The sequence below is a fragment of the Poeciliopsis prolifica genome, unplaced genomic scaffold, assembly GCF_027474105.1.
Source record: "Poeciliopsis prolifica strain line A6 unplaced genomic scaffold, Auburn_PproV2 SCAFFOLD028, whole genome shotgun sequence".
In the NCBI taxonomy this organism is placed as follows: Eukaryota; Metazoa; Chordata; class Actinopteri; order Cyprinodontiformes; family Poeciliidae; genus Poeciliopsis; species Poeciliopsis prolifica.
Window position 1 is genome coordinate 5,256,336 of NW_026562403.1, and position 19,592 is coordinate 5,275,927.

General features: G+C 39.1%; 1 protein-coding gene across 1 annotated transcript in view; it reads left to right on the top strand.

Moving 5' to 3' along the window:
• The window catches only part of dnah10 (dynein axonemal heavy chain 10), a 34,259-nt gene that overhangs the window by 13,884 nt on the left and 783 nt on the right, over positions 1–19,592 (top strand). The window contains exons 27-76 of the mRNA XM_055048942.1: positions 693–815; positions 903–1,136; positions 1,632–1,855; positions 1,932–2,201; positions 2,296–2,479; positions 2,572–2,706; positions 2,821–2,973; positions 3,627–3,815; positions 3,992–4,138; positions 4,375–4,566; positions 4,672–4,790; positions 4,867–5,025; positions 5,405–5,540; positions 5,624–5,746; positions 5,831–5,962; positions 6,124–6,340; positions 6,423–6,542; positions 6,659–6,804; positions 7,425–7,577; positions 7,660–7,920; positions 7,999–8,171; positions 8,251–8,344; positions 8,475–8,642; positions 8,786–8,974; positions 9,529–9,700; positions 9,781–9,984; positions 10,055–10,135; positions 10,838–11,035; positions 11,154–11,315; positions 11,430–11,604; positions 11,853–12,034; positions 12,246–12,382; positions 12,497–12,714; positions 12,892–13,113; positions 13,258–13,405; positions 14,126–14,405; positions 14,505–14,734; positions 14,806–15,079; positions 15,165–15,269; positions 15,367–15,521; positions 15,718–15,872; positions 16,218–16,401; positions 16,483–16,683; positions 17,117–17,326; positions 17,419–17,514; positions 17,587–17,758; positions 17,849–17,980; positions 18,126–18,337; positions 18,417–18,584; positions 19,380–19,560. Coding sequence (XP_054904917.1) covers positions 693–815; positions 903–1,136; positions 1,632–1,855; positions 1,932–2,201; positions 2,296–2,479; positions 2,572–2,706; positions 2,821–2,973; positions 3,627–3,815; positions 3,992–4,138; positions 4,375–4,566; positions 4,672–4,790; positions 4,867–5,025; positions 5,405–5,540; positions 5,624–5,746; positions 5,831–5,962; positions 6,124–6,340; positions 6,423–6,542; positions 6,659–6,804; positions 7,425–7,577; positions 7,660–7,920; positions 7,999–8,171; positions 8,251–8,344; positions 8,475–8,642; positions 8,786–8,974; positions 9,529–9,700; positions 9,781–9,984; positions 10,055–10,135; positions 10,838–11,035; positions 11,154–11,315; positions 11,430–11,604; positions 11,853–12,034; positions 12,246–12,382; positions 12,497–12,714; positions 12,892–13,113; positions 13,258–13,405; positions 14,126–14,405; positions 14,505–14,734; positions 14,806–15,079; positions 15,165–15,269; positions 15,367–15,521; positions 15,718–15,872; positions 16,218–16,401; positions 16,483–16,683; positions 17,117–17,326; positions 17,419–17,514; positions 17,587–17,758; positions 17,849–17,980; positions 18,126–18,337; positions 18,417–18,584; positions 19,380–19,560 — 8,695 coding nt within the window. The remainder of the gene's footprint in view (positions 1–692; positions 816–902; positions 1,137–1,631; positions 1,856–1,931; positions 2,202–2,295; positions 2,480–2,571; positions 2,707–2,820; positions 2,974–3,626; positions 3,816–3,991; positions 4,139–4,374; positions 4,567–4,671; positions 4,791–4,866; positions 5,026–5,404; positions 5,541–5,623; positions 5,747–5,830; positions 5,963–6,123; positions 6,341–6,422; positions 6,543–6,658; positions 6,805–7,424; positions 7,578–7,659; positions 7,921–7,998; positions 8,172–8,250; positions 8,345–8,474; positions 8,643–8,785; positions 8,975–9,528; positions 9,701–9,780; positions 9,985–10,054; positions 10,136–10,837; positions 11,036–11,153; positions 11,316–11,429; positions 11,605–11,852; positions 12,035–12,245; positions 12,383–12,496; positions 12,715–12,891; positions 13,114–13,257; positions 13,406–14,125; positions 14,406–14,504; positions 14,735–14,805; positions 15,080–15,164; positions 15,270–15,366; positions 15,522–15,717; positions 15,873–16,217; positions 16,402–16,482; positions 16,684–17,116; positions 17,327–17,418; positions 17,515–17,586; positions 17,759–17,848; positions 17,981–18,125; positions 18,338–18,416; positions 18,585–19,379; positions 19,561–19,592) is intronic.

The following is a 19,592-nucleotide window of genomic DNA, read 5'->3' on the forward strand; positions in this document are numbered from 1 at the left end:
AATGCAAAACCACACACAAAACCACAGACCTTTTAACTACTTACTTGATTACAGGTTAACGAGGGAAAGGCCTTTTGAGTTACTTGCAGCCTTTAGAGTCCATTGTCCAATTACTTTTGGTCCCTTGAAAAAGAGGAGGCTCTGCATTACAGAGCTATGATTCCTAAACCCTTTCTCCGATTTGGATGTGGAAACTCTCATATTGCAGCTGGGAGTGTGCACTTTCAGCCCATATTATATATAAATTGTATTTCTGAACATATTTTTGTCAACAGCTAAAATAACAAAACCTGTGTCACTGTCCAAATATTTCTGGCCCTAACTGTAAGTAATGAACAGAATTGGTGACAAAGGGCAGCCTTGGTGGAGTCCAATTCCCACCAGAAATGAGCCTGACTTACTGCTGGCAATGCAGACCAGACTCTGACACTGGTTGTACAGGAACCTAACAGCTCGTATCAAAGGGCCCAGCACTCTATACTCCCGGAGTACCCTGCTCTATCACATAAAATCTAAGTGCAATACAGTAAATCTTTTGGTTTTAATGTTAACAAAATGTGAAACAGTCACATCATTGCATTTAAATGATTAAATTCCATCATACTTTTTATCATTGTGGCAATATATAAGTCAATGTATAAGTCTTTACTGTAGCCATTCAAAGGCAAACTGACAGAAAGGTCTTTTTATAGATATGGCTGGTTGTACAGCGAAAGTGGATGTATCTGGAGAGCATATTCATTGGTGGAGACATTCGCTCGCAGTTACCTGAAGAAGCTAAGAAGTTTGATAATATTGACAAGAAGTTTAAAGAAGTGAGCTTCACTTTGATATATTTTGATCAAAGCAGAGTATGTTGTGAATGGACTTATCCAATTAATATATTTTTCAATTCTTTGTAGATAATGACTGACACAGAGAAGATTCCAAATATTAAGCATTGCTGCCTGGGTCCGAGTCGGCTACCAGACCTACAGGCCTTGAGTCTTGGTCTAGAGAGGTGCCAGAAGAGCCTCAATGACTACCTGGACTCCAAGCGAAACGCATTCCCGCGTTTTTTCTTTATCTCTGATGATGAACTGCTCAGTATTCTTGGGAGTAGCGACCCTACTTGTGTTCAGGAACACATGATCAAGGTGACAGGTCATTTCACAAGATATTCAAAACAAATCCTTATTTTTAATAATACTCCTGTCATACTTTCATTGTATTTGGAAAACATTATGCCATAAAGTAAGGCTCCCAGACCATCTTCAAATGAATGTTACACAATTTGATAACCAGAAATACCCGCCTTCCTGTGACTTAGACTAATTGGGTATTAATATAGCCAGTCATAGAACAGCTGGATAGTGGGATTTTCAACCAATTGATTAGAACGTTACATAAACCCTTTACTGTGGAATATTGTGAAAAGGGACACATGGACTTCATAGACACCGTACAGGTTGATTGTGAACAAATGTAATACATCTCCCTGCACTGACTGAAAGAGATTTTAAATTCACCAGCATACTTGGCAGGAAAAACAAGTAGTTCACTGCTTCTTTAGAGAAGAAGAGAACAACTGCTCACCATGTTTGTAAAATGCTGTTTCTGATGTTCTTTTTTTGCCTTTATTGTTGCACAAGATGTATGACAACATAGCTTCACTAAGATTCGACATGGAAACCAGTGGTGAGGCAGTAGTTGCTGCCATGGTGTCTGCTGAAGGTGAGGTGATGGAGTTTAGGAGCTTCGTCCCAGTGGAGGGAAGGGTGGAAGAGTGGATGTTGGCAGTACTTCATGAGATGCGGAGAACTAACAGGCTTATCACTAAGGAAGCAATCTTTCGCTATTGCGAAGACAGGAGTAGGTAAGTGTTGACACATAGCGAGCTACAGGATTTCTCATGAGCAAACAGGCTACAGGCTCATTCCCATGTTCATCAGGGTAGAGTGGATGCTTCTGTACCAGGGTATGGTAGTGCTTGCTGCAAATCAAGTGTGGTGGACCTGGGAGGTTCAAGATGTCTTTAGAAAGGTGAAAGAAGGAGAAAAATATGCTCTGAAGTACTACGCTGAAAAGATGCACCGCCAGATTGATGAACTTGTTACGCGCATCACTCAACCTATGAAGAAAAATGACAGAAAGAAGATTAACACTGTGCTCATCATTGATGTCCATGCCAGAGACATTGTGGACAGTTTTGTGGACAACAGGTGAGCATTCGTATTTCAACCTCGTTAGCCCCATGTTTTATGGTTAACTCAATGACAGTACAAGATTTGAGTGAACATATCGGTCTTTTTGCAGTATAATGGATGCACAAGAGTTTGAGTGGGAAAGCCAACTAAGGTTTTATTGGATCGAGCACCATGACGACCTGTTTGTTCATCAGTGCAGTGCCACGTTTTCTTACGGTTATGAGTACATGGGCTTGAACGGTCGACTGGTTATAACTCCATTAACTGACCGGATCTACCTGACCCTCACACAGGTTTTAACACACATTGCAATACCTAAAGAAACACACAGCAAGATGTGGTGTGTTTTTAGTGGCAACTAATGAGCTGTGCATTTGTGAAACAGGCCCTCTCTATGTACTTGGGTGGAGCTCCTGCTGGACCGGCTGGTACAGGAAAAACAGAATCCACCAAAGATCTGGCTAAGGCTTTAGGCCTATTGTGTGTGGTTACAAACTGTGGTGAGGGCATGGACTACATGGTAGGAGGCACACATCAAGTAACATGCATAGATAATTATTTATTATTGAGATGTTTTTAGATTTAAAACCATATCGCTGTTTTGTACTTCAATGCCTTTCTTCTTTGTGCGCAGGCTGTTGGGAAGATCTTCTCCGGACTTGCCCAGTGTGGTGCTTGGGGTTGCTTTGATGAGTTCAATCGAATAGATGCTTCTGTGTTGTCAGTTATTTCTTCTCAAATGCAGACCATACGCAATGCTCTCATGTTACACTGTAAAACATTTCAGGTAAATCAGTTGTTATAATACATGAGTCTGAAAATATACAATTTATTTATCAATCTGAACAGTACCAGTAATACCCTTGAGATGATTCTTGAGCTATAACATTAAAATCACAAACTTCAATGTATTTTATTAGAATTTTATGCAATAGATAGACGCAAAGTAGTGCATAATTAGGAGGTGCAATGAAAATATCTGATTTTAAAATTCTTTTTATAATTAATATTATGAAAAGCTTGGTTTGAGTTTATGTTTACACCCTTTACTCTAATTTCTCTGATTAGAATTCACCTAACATGTAAATGCAGTCCACCTGTGTTAAATAACTAACCTTTGTTTGCAAAAAGAAGGGTAAAATATCAGTTCAATTGATATAATGCAAATTATAGCACCTTTTACAGATTGTTTTTCAAAACAGATTTTAAAGTTTTTTTTTTTCCTCTACAATTTTGCACTCCTTTTTGTCAATCACATAAAATCAGATCGCCGAACTTTAATGCTCGAGGTTCATTATATCAAAATGTAGCAATATCAATTGCTATATGCATAACTGAGCAAAGAACAGTTTAATAATTTTGGGATTTTGCACATAATTTTGGCAGTGACTAAGATGGGTTTTAACATGCTTGAAAACTTCCTTCTGATCCTGTGTTCAGTTTGAGGGACAAGAGATCACTATGGATGACCGCATGGGCATCTTCATCACCATGAACCCTGGTTACGCAGGACGTACAGAGCTCCCAGAATCAGTCAAAGCCCTCTTCAGGCCAGTGGTGGTGATTGTTCCTGACCTACAGCAAATTTGTGAGATAATGCTCTTCTCTGAGGGATTCCTCTTGGCCAAGGTAACCAGATAACAATAAATAGAAAAATTAATCATTCATAATTTAGTTCTTTCCATATTGAGTATAAAGGAAATATCTTGAAACACATAAAACAGAGATATGTTTGAGTTTTTTATTGTTCAAAAATATAAAATGATTTCTGAAATGTAATTTTTTAAGTATATTGTTAATTTTAGGTGCTTGCAAAGAAAATGACAGTCCTCTATAAGCTCGCTCGTGAGCAACTATCCAAGCAGTCTCATTATGATTTTGGCCTTCGCGCTCTGAAGTCTGTCCTGGTGATGGCAGGAGAGTTAAAGAGAGACTCAACAAACCTGCATGAGGTAATCACAAGGATTGTTGCTTGTGACTGGTTTAAATTATTTTCTTTCAGTCAAGAATTTTTTTTTTTTTCTGATAGCAAAAACCCATTTGCTGTGTAAATGTGTACAAGCTTGAATGGAGAAATTGAGGATTTTTAAAATGAATATACAACACCTAAAGTCTACAAACGGTTTGTTACTTTTAGATATTTTTGTATACCTTTGTCATTTAATTGTTGCATTTCTGTGTTTAACAGGACGTAGTGTTGATGCGCGCTCTGAGAGACATGAATCTGCCAAAGTTTGTTTTTGAGGATGTCCCTTTGTTCCTTGGTCTGATCGCCGACCTTTTCCCGGGACTTGACTGCCCTCGTGTTCGCTATCCTAACTTCAATGATGCTGTGGAGTACATACTGGAAGAGAACAAATATATTGTCCTACCTGACCAGGTGTTTCATCTTACCCGTAGCCTTCATTTGTTTGACCCTTCAACGCTTTGAAGTCTCTTGTCAAAGAGACATTTTAAAACTTCGCTTTTATCCGGATTCTGATAGGTGGATAAGGTAGTGCAGATGTATGAGACAATGATGACCAGACACACTACGATGGTTGTGGGCCCAACCGGTGGTGGAAAATCCGTTGTGATCAGCACGCTGTGTCAAGCTCAGACTAAGTAAGTGTCAATGTAGTTTCTTCATGTGGATTTTAAGTATGGACAAAGGTTGTTTTCTATTTGACCTCCTAATCAGAATGGGGCTACACACGAAGCTGTATCCACTGAACGCTAAAGCCATGAGTGTCATTGAACTTTATGGAATTCTTGACCCCGACACTCGAGACTGGACTGATGGGATTTTATCCAACATCTTCCGTGATATCAACAAGCCTACTGACAAAAAAGAGCGAAGGTAAATATATACTGCCTTAAAAGGTATTAGCACCTCTTGAACGTTTTCACATATTTTTACATTGCTACCACAAATCTTAGTGTATTTTATCAGTTTTATGTGATAAGCACCAGGTAGCAGAACATTATGGAGCAGAAGGCGCCACTTGGTTTTCAAACTTAAGGGAAATGAAAATCTTTGGTGCATATCTTTATTTAGTCATTCTCAGCAAATACTTTGCGGGGTCAGTTTTTAATGCTCATAAAACTGCTAATTATTTATTTGTCTCTACCTGCTGTGCTGTGTAGAGACAAACATTTTTGTTCATTTTTTTTTTCATAATAACAGGCAAATTATATTTCTCTGATAAACTTCTTAAGCCGTTGCATTGGACTTCCAGGTACATCTTGTTTGATGGGGATGTCGACGCCCTTTGGGTTGAAAATATGAACTCGGTAATGGATGATAACAAGCTCCTCACTTTAGCTAATGGAGAACGGATTCGTTTACAGAACCATTGTGCACTGCTGTTTGAGGTTTGTTTGTATGTACATGTTTCTGAAAGCAGAACACCTCATTTGTACACTATCAAAAAGTCTAACAAAATCTGCCATCACAGGTTGGCGATTTGCAGTATGCTTCCCCTGCTACTGTGTCTCGCTGTGGGATGGTGTTTGTTGACCCAAAGAACCTGCGATACACTCCATACTGGCAAAGATGGGTGGCTAGTCGACCTGAGAAGGTTTTTAAGAATGATTTATTCAGTATTTTCTGTATTTTTTTAACTTAAAATGCATTTCTAATAAAAATGTTATTTACTTTTCAGGAACAAGAGACTCTTAGTGGACTGTTTGAGAAATATGTGCACAGTTCTATTGAATTGATTATAGAAGGTATTGTTGACGGTAAAAATGAAGCGAAACTGGAGACGGTGGTCCCTCAGACAGACCTGAATATGGTAGGTTGGCTTCTCCTCAAATATGTTACTGCATTCATGAATTTCTAAGAATATATTATTTAAATTTCAAACCAGTTTGCCATTAAGGCTGTTTCATTTCACTTTGCATGTTTTGATCAGGCTGTTTCATTTCACTTTGCATGTTTTGATCATCTCTTCAGGTGACTCAGTTGTGCTTAACACTGGATGCACTGCTGGTGGGTGATGATAGCAGCCCTGATCTCCTGGAGTGTTACTTCCTGGAAGCTCTGTACCTCTCACTGGGAGCCACGTTGGTGGAAAGTGACAGGCTCAAGTTTGATGAGTTCATCAAAAGACTTTCCTGCTTAACTGCCGTGCACGATCCAAATACACTGGCAGGGCCTAGTGATATCCCAGGTAAGAAGCTGAGATGTATTCTTTCATCTGGAATAGAATAAATAACACTTCACAAATATGTCATATTATTGCCTTCATGCAGCATCCCTCCCAACTCTGTTTGATTTCCATTTCGATGGTGTTCAAATGAAGTGGGTTCCCTGGCGCTCCCTGGTAGAAAAATACACTCACAATCCTGAAATGAAGTTTGCTGATATTCTGGGTAACAGTTATTTGTCTGAGCAGTATTTGCAGATGCATATTTGAAAAAAACAATACGAAACAAGTTTAAGTTTTCAAGCCTTTGAGGTTTGCTCTAAATTCTTTTTATCTACTTAGTGCCAACTGTTGACACCACACGAACCAGCTGGATCTTGGAGCAGATGGTGAAGATAAAAAGACCAGTCTTACTTGTTGGAGAATCAGGCACTTCAAAGACTGCCACCATTCTTAACTTTTTGAAGCATATTAATCCTGATACATGGGTAATTTCAACTTTAAATCACTCAATCATATAGTGCATTTGAAAAGTTTTCATACCCCTTAGATTTTTTTCCATGTTTAGCTCAGTTATTCCTGATTTTTTTTTCACCAGCCTTGTTCTTATTGAAGAACAGTAGCGTGAAAGAAAAGCCAGGAATCTTTTTTTATAGCCTAACCCTGTTTTAACCTTTCTAAAAACTTCAGCCCTGACTGGTTTTCTGTGTTTCTTGGTCTTCATGATGATGTTAACTTATGTTGTCTGTCAAACTGAAGCTTTCACAAAACAGCTATATTTATAGTTAGAATAAATTACATGTGGATTAACTGTACTTTTAGTTGATCTCTGAAGGAAACTGGTTTTTGGATTTTATTTATAATCATTAGAGTAAAGGGGTGACTACAAGTATACCTTATACCTTCAGATTATCTTTGGGAAATATTAAAAACAATAAATCTTGCAGTTGACAGTTTTGTGCTTCTTTGTATTGATCCATTATATAAAATGTATGTAAAATACAGGAAAGTATGTGAGCAAAATATGAAATCAGCCAAAGCATAAAAATACTGTATTTTTGCAAGGCATTGGATGTATAATCTGACTGAAAATTTTATTTCTGTCTAGATTAATCTGATCATCAACTTTTCATCAAGAACAACGTCAATGGATCTGCAGAGAAACTTAGAGGCTAATGTGGAAAAAAGGACCAAAGATATATATGGTCCTACAATGGGGAAGAGACTTCTGGTATTTATTGATGACATGAATATACCAAAGGTGTGTGCTCCAACATATCTACTGAATTACTTTTTATTTACTTGGTAGTGAAAGTATAAGAAGCTTTCCTGTTTTACTGCAGGTGGATAGCTATGGGACACAACAGCCTATTGCACTCCTAAAGCTGCTTTTGGACCGAGGTGGTATTTATGACAGAGGAAAAGAACTTAATTACAAAATCCTGAAAGACCTCGGCTTTATTGCTGCCATGGGAAAGGCAGGAGGGGGTAGGAATGAGGTGGATCCACGCTTCATCTCTCTCTTCAGCGTCTTCAGCAGCCCCTTTCCATCTTTGGAGTCTCTCCACCTCATCTATGCCTCTATTCTCAAGGGACACACCAAAGTAAGACTAACGTTTTACACACAGAACATCACCATTTTATGTCACTCTGATATTAAAATGCAACATGGGGTATTTTAGCTATTTGAGGAGGGCATTCAGAAGGTGTGCGATAAAATCACAACCTGCACCCTGGAACTCTACAACCTCATCATAAAAGATCTTCCACCGACTCCCTCCAAGTTCCACTACATCTTCAACCTCAGAGACCTGTCAAGAGTCTACAACGGACTGGTTATCACCAAACCAGAGATGTCGGATCTGTTTTATTCTCCTACTCATCTGACAGTTTAAGAAAGATCTGCCTTCCAAAATGACCTGCTTTTCTTACAGATTTGTGACTGTCACCCAATTTGTGCGTGTCTGGAGGAATGAGTGCTTGAGAATCTTCCATGACAGACTCATTGATGAAACTGACAAGACGTTGGCAAGTTGAATTAACACTACTAATTGATTGCCAGCTTTGTGTATTGTAATTGTTTTTTAGATCCAAATCTTTGAGAGTGTCATTATTGTTTATCTTGGAGTTGTCAGCTTTTATTATATTTTCCCAAAAGGTCCAAGGTCACATAAAGAATCTGGTTGAAGAACATTTTAAGGCAGAAATGGAGGCGGTGATGACCAACCCAATACTCTTCGGGGACTACAGGAATGCTTTTAATGAAACTGAACCCAGGGACTACGAGGACATTCAAGACTATGAATCCTCAAAAGCAATCTTTGAGGTAAGTCTAGGGACACAAATGAGAGTTTTTGCCTGCACCAAAAGTCCTTTCGGAATTTAAATATTGTAATAATGCAATACTTTGTGCCATTAGCTACTACCATGTGTTACAACAATGACACTATTTTCTTTGACACTCTGCAGTTTATTCTTGAGGAATACAATGAGACCATGTCAAGGATGAACCTTGTGCTGTTCGAAGATGCTTTGGAACATCTGACTCGAATTCACCGTATTGTCCGCATTGATCGGGGCCACGCACTGCTTGTCGGAGTGGGGGGCTCCGGCAAACAGTCCCTCGCCAAGCTTGCTGCTTTTGCTGCAGAGTGTGAGGTTGTAATATATTTTCTACTTGCAATCGAAAACCAACAATACATGTACTGTAGTTTTTAATCGGAAATTTATGACAGCTGAATTCTATTAAGAAATATCAAATGTACAATATGAATATGTGAATGTCTACTCGACCCTCAATTCTGGTTAGAAGACTATAGTTATCTTAGTCATCAGCTTAGATGACTAAGATAACTAAGACATTCATACACAGAACTGTTCATACATCACACACTTCTTTGTTTCATATTTCTTCATGTTGCAAATAAAATTCAATCTATTTATTGGAACTGTTTTTGAGAGACTAACATACATGACTGCAAATTAGAAAGAAGACATAAAATATAAAATTGAATTACAGTTACAGCTGCAAGTATTTTGGGTGTGTGTCTCTACCAGTATTCAAATATTTAAGGACAAAGAATTGCCAGTCATCAAAAATGATTAGGTTATTTGAATTGAAAAGAACTGAAGTTTTGCACAGAAAAGCAGAAATACAACATGTTTAGAGGTTCACTCACCACTTGCAGTAACAGAAACAAACTTTGTGTCAGGTGTTTGAGATAACGCTTAGCAGAGGATACTGTGAGACCAACCTCAGAGACGATTTAAAAGGCTTGTACTTGAACCTTGGCATTGAAAACAAGAAGATAGTATTCCTTTTCACGGATGCCCACGTTGCTGAGGAAGGCTTCTTGGAACTTATCAACAACATGCTCACCTCAGGTTTGATAAATCCCTTTGACCAAGACGGCATACGTCCTCTGAAATCACGAATAATCACTAATCAGAAAGTCTCTTTATAGGCATAGTTCCTGCACTGTTTCCTGATGATGAGAAGGAGGCTGTTCTGAACCAGATTCGTGAAGAGGCTCTGAAAATGGGATCAGGTCCCTCCAAAGAGAGCGTGTGGCAATACTTTGTCAGTAAAAGTGCTAACAATCTGCACATTGTATTAGGCATGTCTCCAGCAGGAGACACTCTAAGGACACGCTGCAGGAACTTTCCAGGTGACATATACATTTAGTTTTTACAAATTTTTGAAATTCATATTACTAATTATATACAATCTGTTGTAAGGACTGATGAACAACACTGTGATAGATTGGTTTCTCCCATGGCCTCGACAAGCATTGCAAGCAGTGGCTCACTCTTTCCTTGGTATGTTATACATTTATTTTCTGAATGAATTTTTTTTAGGAAAAAAAACGAGTGTTTGTGCTTTGGCTGCTGCCCCCACAATCCAACTCCTGATAGGAAGAAGGAGGAAGGAGGGATTTGTTTCTATAACTTTTACTATTTAATTGTAATCAAGCATGCCCATAGAGGTCATTATACTCATTTCCATACTTGCCAATCCAAAAAATCTATATAAAAAAAGACATAAAAGAAAAATGAGTGAATGGCAGAATTTATCAGCTGTCTTTTGCGAACATCAAAGTCTGGAGCCTATAGCTTGAGTTCATGAGGCTAAACTGGTGGTTTGTCTGTTGAGTTGGCTCTTTGGTGAGCCTTGTCTACCTGTAATCCATTAAAGATTTTTTTTAGTTTTGTCACAAGCAACTGTTTGTGACTAAACACAAACAGTTGTGTTTGTGTTTAGTCACATGCTGGCAGCCTTCAGGCATGAGGTTGCAATTTCTGCTCTGGTGATGTCCACCATTTTTACACTGATTCCTTGTAAGTAGAAGCACTCACATTTTCAAGAAAAACTGTGTCATCACAACAATATTAAAGATATATGAAGTATATCCTCTCCTCAAATTCATTCTGATTTTGGCTTTACTGTCCTCCAAGAATGTAGTTGTCAAAAGAATGTTCCTTCACTCTACCTATTTAATTCTGTTTTTTTTCTTTCTACAGGTGAAAACCCCATGATTCCTGAATCTCTCACTGAGGCAGTCATAGATCATGTGTGCATGGTCCATACCAATGTTGAAGAATACAGCAACATTTTCCTGCAGAAACTCAGACGATATAACTTTGTTACTCCAAAGAACTACTTGGACTTTATTAACACCTACTGTACTCTCTTGGAGGATAAGGACAAATTTATTTTAGGTAAGAAGATATGGATGTAATATTAAGCATGATACTTGGTTTGGTGGACCAGTACAAGCAAAAGGCTTTGTGTTAGTATGTTACTGATAATTTTAGAGGCTGCTCTTTACATTTGTAGCTCAATGCAAGCGCTTAGAGGGTGGGCTGGATAAACTGAAGGAAGCCAGCGACCAGCTGGCTGAACTTAATATCAAGCTTGCAGATCAGAAGATTGTCCTTGCTGAAAAGTCGGAAGCTTGTGAAACCCTGCTGGAAAACATTTCCGTAAACACAAGAGTAGGTCAGTAATTGCTTGCATCTTTCAGCTACAGTATGTGCTCTAGAGGTGTATGGATTTATAATGTATCACTAAAAACAATAGTGTTACTGTATTAACTTTTTTTTTTCCTTTTAGCTGAAGAGAAAAGAACCTTGGCTGAAGACAAAGCTAAGGAGATTGAAGTACAAAACAAAGTCATCGCTGTTGAGAAGAAAGAAGCTGAAAGTTCCTTGGCTGAAGCTATGCCAGCATTGGAGGCAGCTCGTATTGCCCTGCAAGACCTGGAAAAATCAGATGTGACTGAAATCCGGTAATCTGAATTTGTTAACATAATTATTTGTTATAATGATAATAGCTGTCGGATGCTAAAATTAGCCAGTATAACCAGCTACATCTTGAGATAAAACACAGAACTAGAAAACAAGACGATAGCCTAAAAAAATTGTGTGGCTAGGCTGAAGTATTGGACAGCTATTGATCATCAGAAACAATATTTTAATTATTTCGTAATCAGTCTTCTTCTGTTAACTGTCTCTTTCTCACTGGTACGTCATTTAGGTCTTTTGCTAAGCCACCTAAACAAGTGCAAGTGGTTTGTGAGTGCATTCTGGTGCTGCGTGGCTACAAGGAAATCAGCTGGCAGTCAGCTAGGGGGATGATGTCTGAAGCCAACTTCCTTCGCACCTTAATGGAAATGGATTGTGATGCCATATCTAATCCCCAGGTCAGGACAGTCAAAGGTAAGATGGTATGATATTTGGAAAACCTGCCTTGAAATGCGACTAAACTAACAGTGATGTTTATTGATTGATTTATTCAACACACTCACGGTCCACGTAGACATTAAAACAAAGAGATAGTACACAACATCAGCAGCAAATAATGCCTTGCTTATGTCTTAACAGCAGTCCACATTGAACTGTATAATGTTATATGATTCAACCCGACCAGGCTTCCTAAAGAACTTACAGACAAGTTTGGAGGAAATGCAAGCCATCAGCAAAGCTGGCTCAGGGATGCTCAAGTTTGTGGAAGCAATCGTAGGCTACTGTGACGTCGCCAAGGAAATTAAACCCAAGAGAGATAAAGTAATTCAGTAATTCATTGTTCCCCTTTTGCTGTACTGCATAAAAAACAGTTGGAATCAAAAATACATCATGTTTTTTTTTTTTTTTTTTTTTTGTTTTTTTTATTGTTCTTAGGTGGCACGCCTAGAGAAGGACTTTTTTCAGAGCAAGAAGGAATTGGAACGCATTCAAAAAGAGCTCACAGATATTCAGACAGAATTGCAAGGTCTTAAAGAGAGGTACGAAGCCGCTATCCTGGAAAAGCAGAAGCTGCAAGAAGAGGCTGAACTCATGGAGAGGAGGCTTATAGCCGCTGACAAACTCATCTCTGGACTCAGCTCGGAAAATGAAAGGTTCAATTATGCAAGAAATACAATTGTTCTAAAACATTACAATCAGATGCCAAAGTCGAAAGATATTAGCTTAAATGGACCGTAACTTTTTGTTGTTCTCATATGTCCTGTATTTTCTAAATATAGGATATGTTTTTAAAACTGAATACCTGTTTGAACCTTTTTTACGGACCTTAGGTGGAACACAGATTTGGAAGAGTTGAGGCAGAGGCGTGTGCGCCTCCTTGGGGACTGCCTGGTGTGTGCCGCTTTCCTGAGCTACGAAGGGGCCTTTAGCTGGGATTTCAGGAATGAAATGGTGTATCAAGTATGGGTTCATGATGTGCAGGAGAGAGGCATCCCCTTGAGTGAGCCTTTCAAAGTGGAAAGCCTTCTTACTGATGAAACAGAGATCAGCAGGTGGGTGGGAGATAAAATCAGAAATGTGATCCACTGAGGCCAAGACAATTTAAACCTTGTCAACAAAATAACTTGTGTAGATCAATTAGTTTTTTTTAAACTCAGTGATCAAAACTATCTGTGCCTATTGAACCTATGCAACAGATGGGGCTCTGAGGGTTTGCCTCCTGATGAGCTGTCTGTGCAGAATGGAATCCTGACAACAAGAGGAAGTCGATTCGCCTTGTGCATCGATCCTCAGCAGCAAGCATACAACTGGGTTAGAAAGAAGGAGGAAAGCAACAATCTCAAGGTAAGATGTTATGTGCAAAATACCTCCAAAGGTTTCAAAAAAATTTTCTTAAATTTTGCAGTCGCACAGAAAAAAAAATGGGAACCTTCTTTTATTTGTCACTGATGTTTATATATCTGCTGTCACAGAAGAGAGCAGTTGTACATGTTTCTTTTTGTCCACTCAGTTTTTTCTGTGCTTTAGCATGAATGCAATAATTTTAGAAATGAAAAGGTTAATTTATGTAATATTTTGTTAAAGCAGTTGTGAATCCTTTAACAAAGGATTCTCTTGTGAATGGATTTTCACAAGGTGAATGCCTCTTACAAGATCACATTTTTTTCTCAAGAAATTTCATTTGAGTTGCAAATTTGTCATTTTGTTGTTCTTGGCATACGGTATAGTTAAATTCTATCAAATTTCTACATCATAGTTTTATCCAGACAGTCAGTAACTAAGATAATAAGTAAAAATGCTATGTGCATTTTAGCCCACAATGATTTATTCCCTTGACCAATTTAGATATAAATTTATTCTCTTTCAACCAAAACCTTTCTGATAGGATATTACACACAAATTTATCAAAACATAATGAGACAATGGAAAAGGAGATTTTATTATTATTATTTTTTTTTTAATTTTATTTTATTTTGCCTGTGCTGTAGTTAGCAACTGAGCTAACATTAGAACGTATCGGTTTTTGCTTTTACTCCTAACATCTGTGAACATCTTTTCCCTCAGATCTCATCTTTCAATGATCCGGACTTTTTGAAACAGCTGGAGATGGCCATTAAATATGGCTCTCCCTTCCTTTTCCAAGATGTAGATGAGTATATCGATCCAGTAATTGACAATGTTTTGGAGAAAAATGTGAAAGGAGCTGAGGGGCGACAGGTCATAATGCTGGGTGACAAGGAGGTGCATTATGATCCCAACTTTAAACTTTATCTCAACACCAAATTGTCTAATCCCAAATATTCTCCAGCGGTGTTTGGAAAAGCCATTGTCATTAACTACACAGGTATGACCCACACTATGACAACTGAGGTTGTCATCTGTATGTTATCAAGGACTAAGTGGATTGTCTTTGAAAATCTAAATGTGTTGATATTACACACAGTGACACTTAAAGGTCTTGAAGACCAGCTCCTGAGCGTCATCATGGGCTTTGAGAAAAGGGAACTGGAGGAACAACGTGAGCGATTGATCCAAGAGACCAGCGACAATAAGAAACTGCTGAAAAACCTGGGCGACTCCTTGCTTAGAGAGCTAGCCACATCTACGGGCAACATGTTGGATAACACAGAGCTTGTTGAGACTCTTGAGGAAACGAAGCTGAAATCCACTGAGGTTAGCTTTGGCGAGGTTTGCTACAGTTAAATCATTCAAGAATGCAGCACTATTGTTTATCTTATTGCCAGGTATTCGAGAAACTCAAGTTGGCTCAGAAGACATCGCTGGACATTGATAAACTCAGAGATGGATACAGGCCTGCAGCAAAGCGTGGCGCCATCCTGTTCTTTGTACTGACAGACATGGCTCTGGTCAACAGCATGTACCAATATTCACTCGCTTCGTACCTGAAGGTGTTTGACATGTCGCTACGGAAAGCTCGGCCTGACTCTTCCCTTCTCAAACGACTCGAGAACATCATCAGTACTCTGACATACAATGTTTATAACTACGGCTGCACAGGTAAAAGACATGATTTGGAATAATGTCACATTCTTAAGGTGTACATTTTAAGTTGTATTTTTTCTCATTCTTTAAATATTGGTAGGGCTGTTTGAGAGACACAAGTTGCTCTTTTCATTCAATATGACAATCAAGATTGAACAGGCAGATGGGAGGGCACCCCAAGAGGAGCTTGAATTTCTGATAAAAGGTGACCCATTTATAAAAACGTGACACTAATTAATATCTTTGAACACATTCAGTCCTCAAAGCACTTTTTTTTTCTTTTCCCTATCAAATGCGTAAAGGGAATCTATCTCTGGAAAAAAGCTCTAAAAAGAAGCCATGTGACTGGCTTCCTGACCAGGGCTGGGAGGATGTTGTGAAACTCTCAGAGCTCTTTCCTGACCAGTTCGACTCGCTGACTGACGACATCGAGAGTAATGCCTCTGAGTGGAAATCAGTAAGTCACCCAAGTAACATCAGCGTGATCAGAATATGTCAACTGTATTCAATTTTATTTGTTTAGCACCAATTCACAACAAATCTTGTCTCAAGGCACTTTGTAAAAAAGTCATTTCGGCTCAATCTCGGCAGATTGCATTGAGTGAAACTAATGAGTTTTATCTTCATTATGTTTTTTTTTTTCCCTCCCTCAGTGGTATGACTTGGATGCCCCAGAACAGGCCCCGTTTCCCATGAAATATAAAAAGAACCTCACAGACTTTCAGAAGCTGCTCTTGCTGCGCTGCTTCCGTGTTGACAGAGTCTTCAGAGGTGTGACCGACTACGTCACTGTGATCATGGGCGAGAAGTGAGACTCTTTCAGTTATGCTATAAATGGAAACACAGCGCAGATTCACTATCAGCAGCGTAAATATCCTGCTAGTTTGTTTCTATTCATAGTGCATTTGTACCATTAACCTCATCGTGAAATAATTTAACTGCATTCAAGTTTGATGACTTTCAAAAATATTAAGTAGAATGATTAATTTCTCTTGGAAGGGATTATATTTATATATTTATCTCACTGAGCCACAAAGCTGAAATCACCAAAGTATATTATATAGTGCACAGGTGTTAATTGTTAGATAAGAATTCGCTCTGATGGAAAAATCCATATTAAATTTCATAACTTTGACTCTGTGTTTTTGCTTAGATATGTGCAGCCCCCTGTGATCAGCTATGCCTCGGTTTACGAACACAGCACAGCTTCCTCTCCCATCGTTTTTATCTTGAGCCCCGGCTCTGACCCGGCCACTGACCTGATGAAACTGGCAGAATCTTCAGGCTTTGGAGGCAGCAAGTTCAAGTTTCTCGCTATGGGTCAAGGACAAGACAAGGTAATGGACATTATCTATGTTGTATACTTATTAATAGGACATTGTTTAAAAGAAGTTTTGGTTTTTGTTCCTATCATGTAGGTGGCGCTTGATCTGTTGGACAAGGCGGCCTCTCGTGGTCAGTGGTTGATGCTGCAGAACTGCCATCTATTAGTGAAGTGGCTGAAAGAGCTGGAGAAGGCTTTAGAGCGAATCACCAAACCCAACCCCAACTTCCGCTTGTGGATCACAACCAACCCCATTAAGGATTTCCCTATTGGCATCCTGCAAAATTCTCTGAAGGTGAAGCACATTCCCTAGCCTTCTGAAATGTACATTGTGCATTTCTATTCATCACCCATGAACCCCCTTTAGCTGCATGTTTCGTGAGGTATATATATATGTCTCTACCACATTTGTACATTGAAAGACTGGAAATTTTCCTCATTCTGTTTTACAAAATAACTCAATCTCACTCATATTGAATGGGCAACGTCTGTAATAGTTCAATAGACTATTACACTATCTTTTGGAACAATTTTTTTTAACTCATCCAACGATCATATGACTTAGACGCCAAGCGCAACATGTTTGAAAGCCAGAAAAGAACGCCACATGCTTTCAAATAAAATTTTATTATTGTTAAAGTATTTAGCAAAATAAAATCATATTCACAGACATTTTAAAACAAATCATTTCAAGAAATATATGTAAATGCCTTTGACATTGTTTGTAGGTTGTGACAGAACCTCCCAACGGTCTCAAGCTGAACATGAGAGCAACATACTCCAAAATCTCACATGACAGCTTGTCGGAATGCGAACACCCTGTGTTCAAAAGCTTGGTGTATGTGTTGGCCTTCTTCCATGCTGTGGTTCAAGAGAGGCGAAAGTACGGAAAGATTGGCTGGAATGTGTCCTATGACTTCAGCGATTCAGATTTCTTTGTAAGTGCTGCAAGACTAACTGTTTAATTGCCTGGCACATTGACATGCACTTTTAACCTTTCAGTAGCTGAATCAGTATAATTGCTTAACAGGTGTGCATGGAGATCCTGAACACTTACCTGACTAAAGCATATGACCAAGGAGACATCAACATCCCCTGGGGTAGTCTGAAATATCTTATTGGCGAGGTTAGGCAACACTGTTGTTCATGACATGTCCTTTTATTGTCTGAAAGTATTAAATGTGCAATGTCTTGTTAGGTGATGTACGGCGGGCGCGTTATCGATAGCTTTGACCGCAGGATCTTGACTGTCTACATGGATGAGTATCTTGGAGATTTCCTCTTCTATACCTTCCGGCAGTTTTACTTCTTCAAAAACAAAGATGTAGAATATAAAATCCCTCCAACTGGCACAAAGACAGTATATGTTGGTCAGCTCCTGCCTAAGCACTCTTTTGTAAGACAGAAAATATTTTATTATGTTCTTGCACTCGCAGCTTTAACCTGGCATGTGTTGGCAGATGAGATTGAGAACATGCCACTGGCAAACACACCGGAGGTGATGGGTCTTCATTCCAACGCAGAGATAGGATATTACACTCTGGCTGTTAAAGAGCTGTGGACTCACCTGATAAACCTTCAACCTCAGTCAGGTATAATTTGGTGTTTCTCTACTGGATTCTCACTGGGAAATTTTGTTGGAGTATGCTGTTCCCATGAAAACTGTTAAACTGTAAAATAACTGAGAAAGCAATGATTGTTGGTTTATCCTTCACATACTTTTTCCTCATTCCTAAGGCGAATCTAGTGGAAATGTTACCAGGGAAGAGCAAATAAGTCAGGTGGCCCAGGACATCCAGAACAAACTCCCCGAGCTGTTTGACATGGACGTGATTCGTAAGAAGTTTGGCACAAACATTTCCCCAACGACTGTGGTTCTGCTTCAGGAAATAGAGCGCTTCAACAAGCTGGTGGTTCGCATGCAGCTGTCTTTGGCTGAGTTGCAAAGGGTGAGGATGGAGCCATGCATTTTTTGTGTCTTCCCTTTAGTCCACCTCTAGATCATTTCGGATGCCTTGTTTCCCCCAGGCGTTGGCTGGTGAGGTGGGAATGAGCAGTGAGTTGGATGAAGTGGCTCGGGCCCTTTTCAATGGCCACATTCCTGGCATCTGGAAGAAACTGGCACCTGAGACTCTAAAGTCCCTCGGGAACTGGATGATCCACTTCAAGAGACGCTACGAACTGTATTACCATTGGGTAAAAAAAAAAAATGCTCAAATAACCTGATATGTAATTTTTTTAACATATGCATTAATAGTTAAAACCAAACCCTTGATATTTTGGGTTTTTCCACATTTGTTTGGTGCCTTGCAATGAAACATTATTCTTATTGTTCAATAGGAATTTATCAGAAAAACCAAAAAATGCGGTACATAAATGTTAGGTGGAAAGAAAGGTGTTTGCATTTTTTGACAAGTAAAAACCTATAAAAATTAAACTGTGCAATTTAGCTGCATTTACTCAACTTTTTATTAAGCTACTTTTGGCGATTAAAGTAGCAGATTCTTTGAGTTTTTTTTTTCTACCTGCTTTGCACATCTCAACGTAAAGTAATCTGTCCATTTTCCTTTACAAAACGGTTCAACCTCACATAGATAGGGTGGTCTTCATATCTTTGAATGGGTTTGCTTAGCACATAAATGTATACTTTAATCGAAACTGCTGGAGGTTCAACCTCTGTCCTAGTCTCAAGTTATTTTTTGTTGCCTCTAAGAGGTTTACTTCCAGTATTGTCCTGTATTTTACCTCTATTCCTCCTCCCATCATCTCTGATCAGGTTTGCTGTTCTGGTGAGGGAAAGAATTTCCACAGCATGATGCTCCCACCACTGTGTTTCATAATGTTTCACTGTTTAGGGTTACGTGCAGTACTTGCTGTGGTTCGAGTACATTTGTTTGGCTGTAAGGGTCGTGTGGGGCCTCGCAAAGGCTTTTATTTTTATATTATGTCTTAAAATGTTTGTGTCTGATGTGTGAATCTTGTGCCTGGCAGGTACATGATGGAGAACCAAAAATTATGTGGCTATCAGGACTTCACATCCCAGAGTCTTATCTGACTGCTCTGGTTCAAGCTGCCTGCAGGAAAAACGGCTGGCCGCTGGATCTGTCTACGTTGTACACAGAAGTGACCGAGTTCCGCAGTGAGGAGGACATCCTGGACAGGCCCAGAAAAGGTAATGTGCCAAGACATTCATCTTTTGCAGCT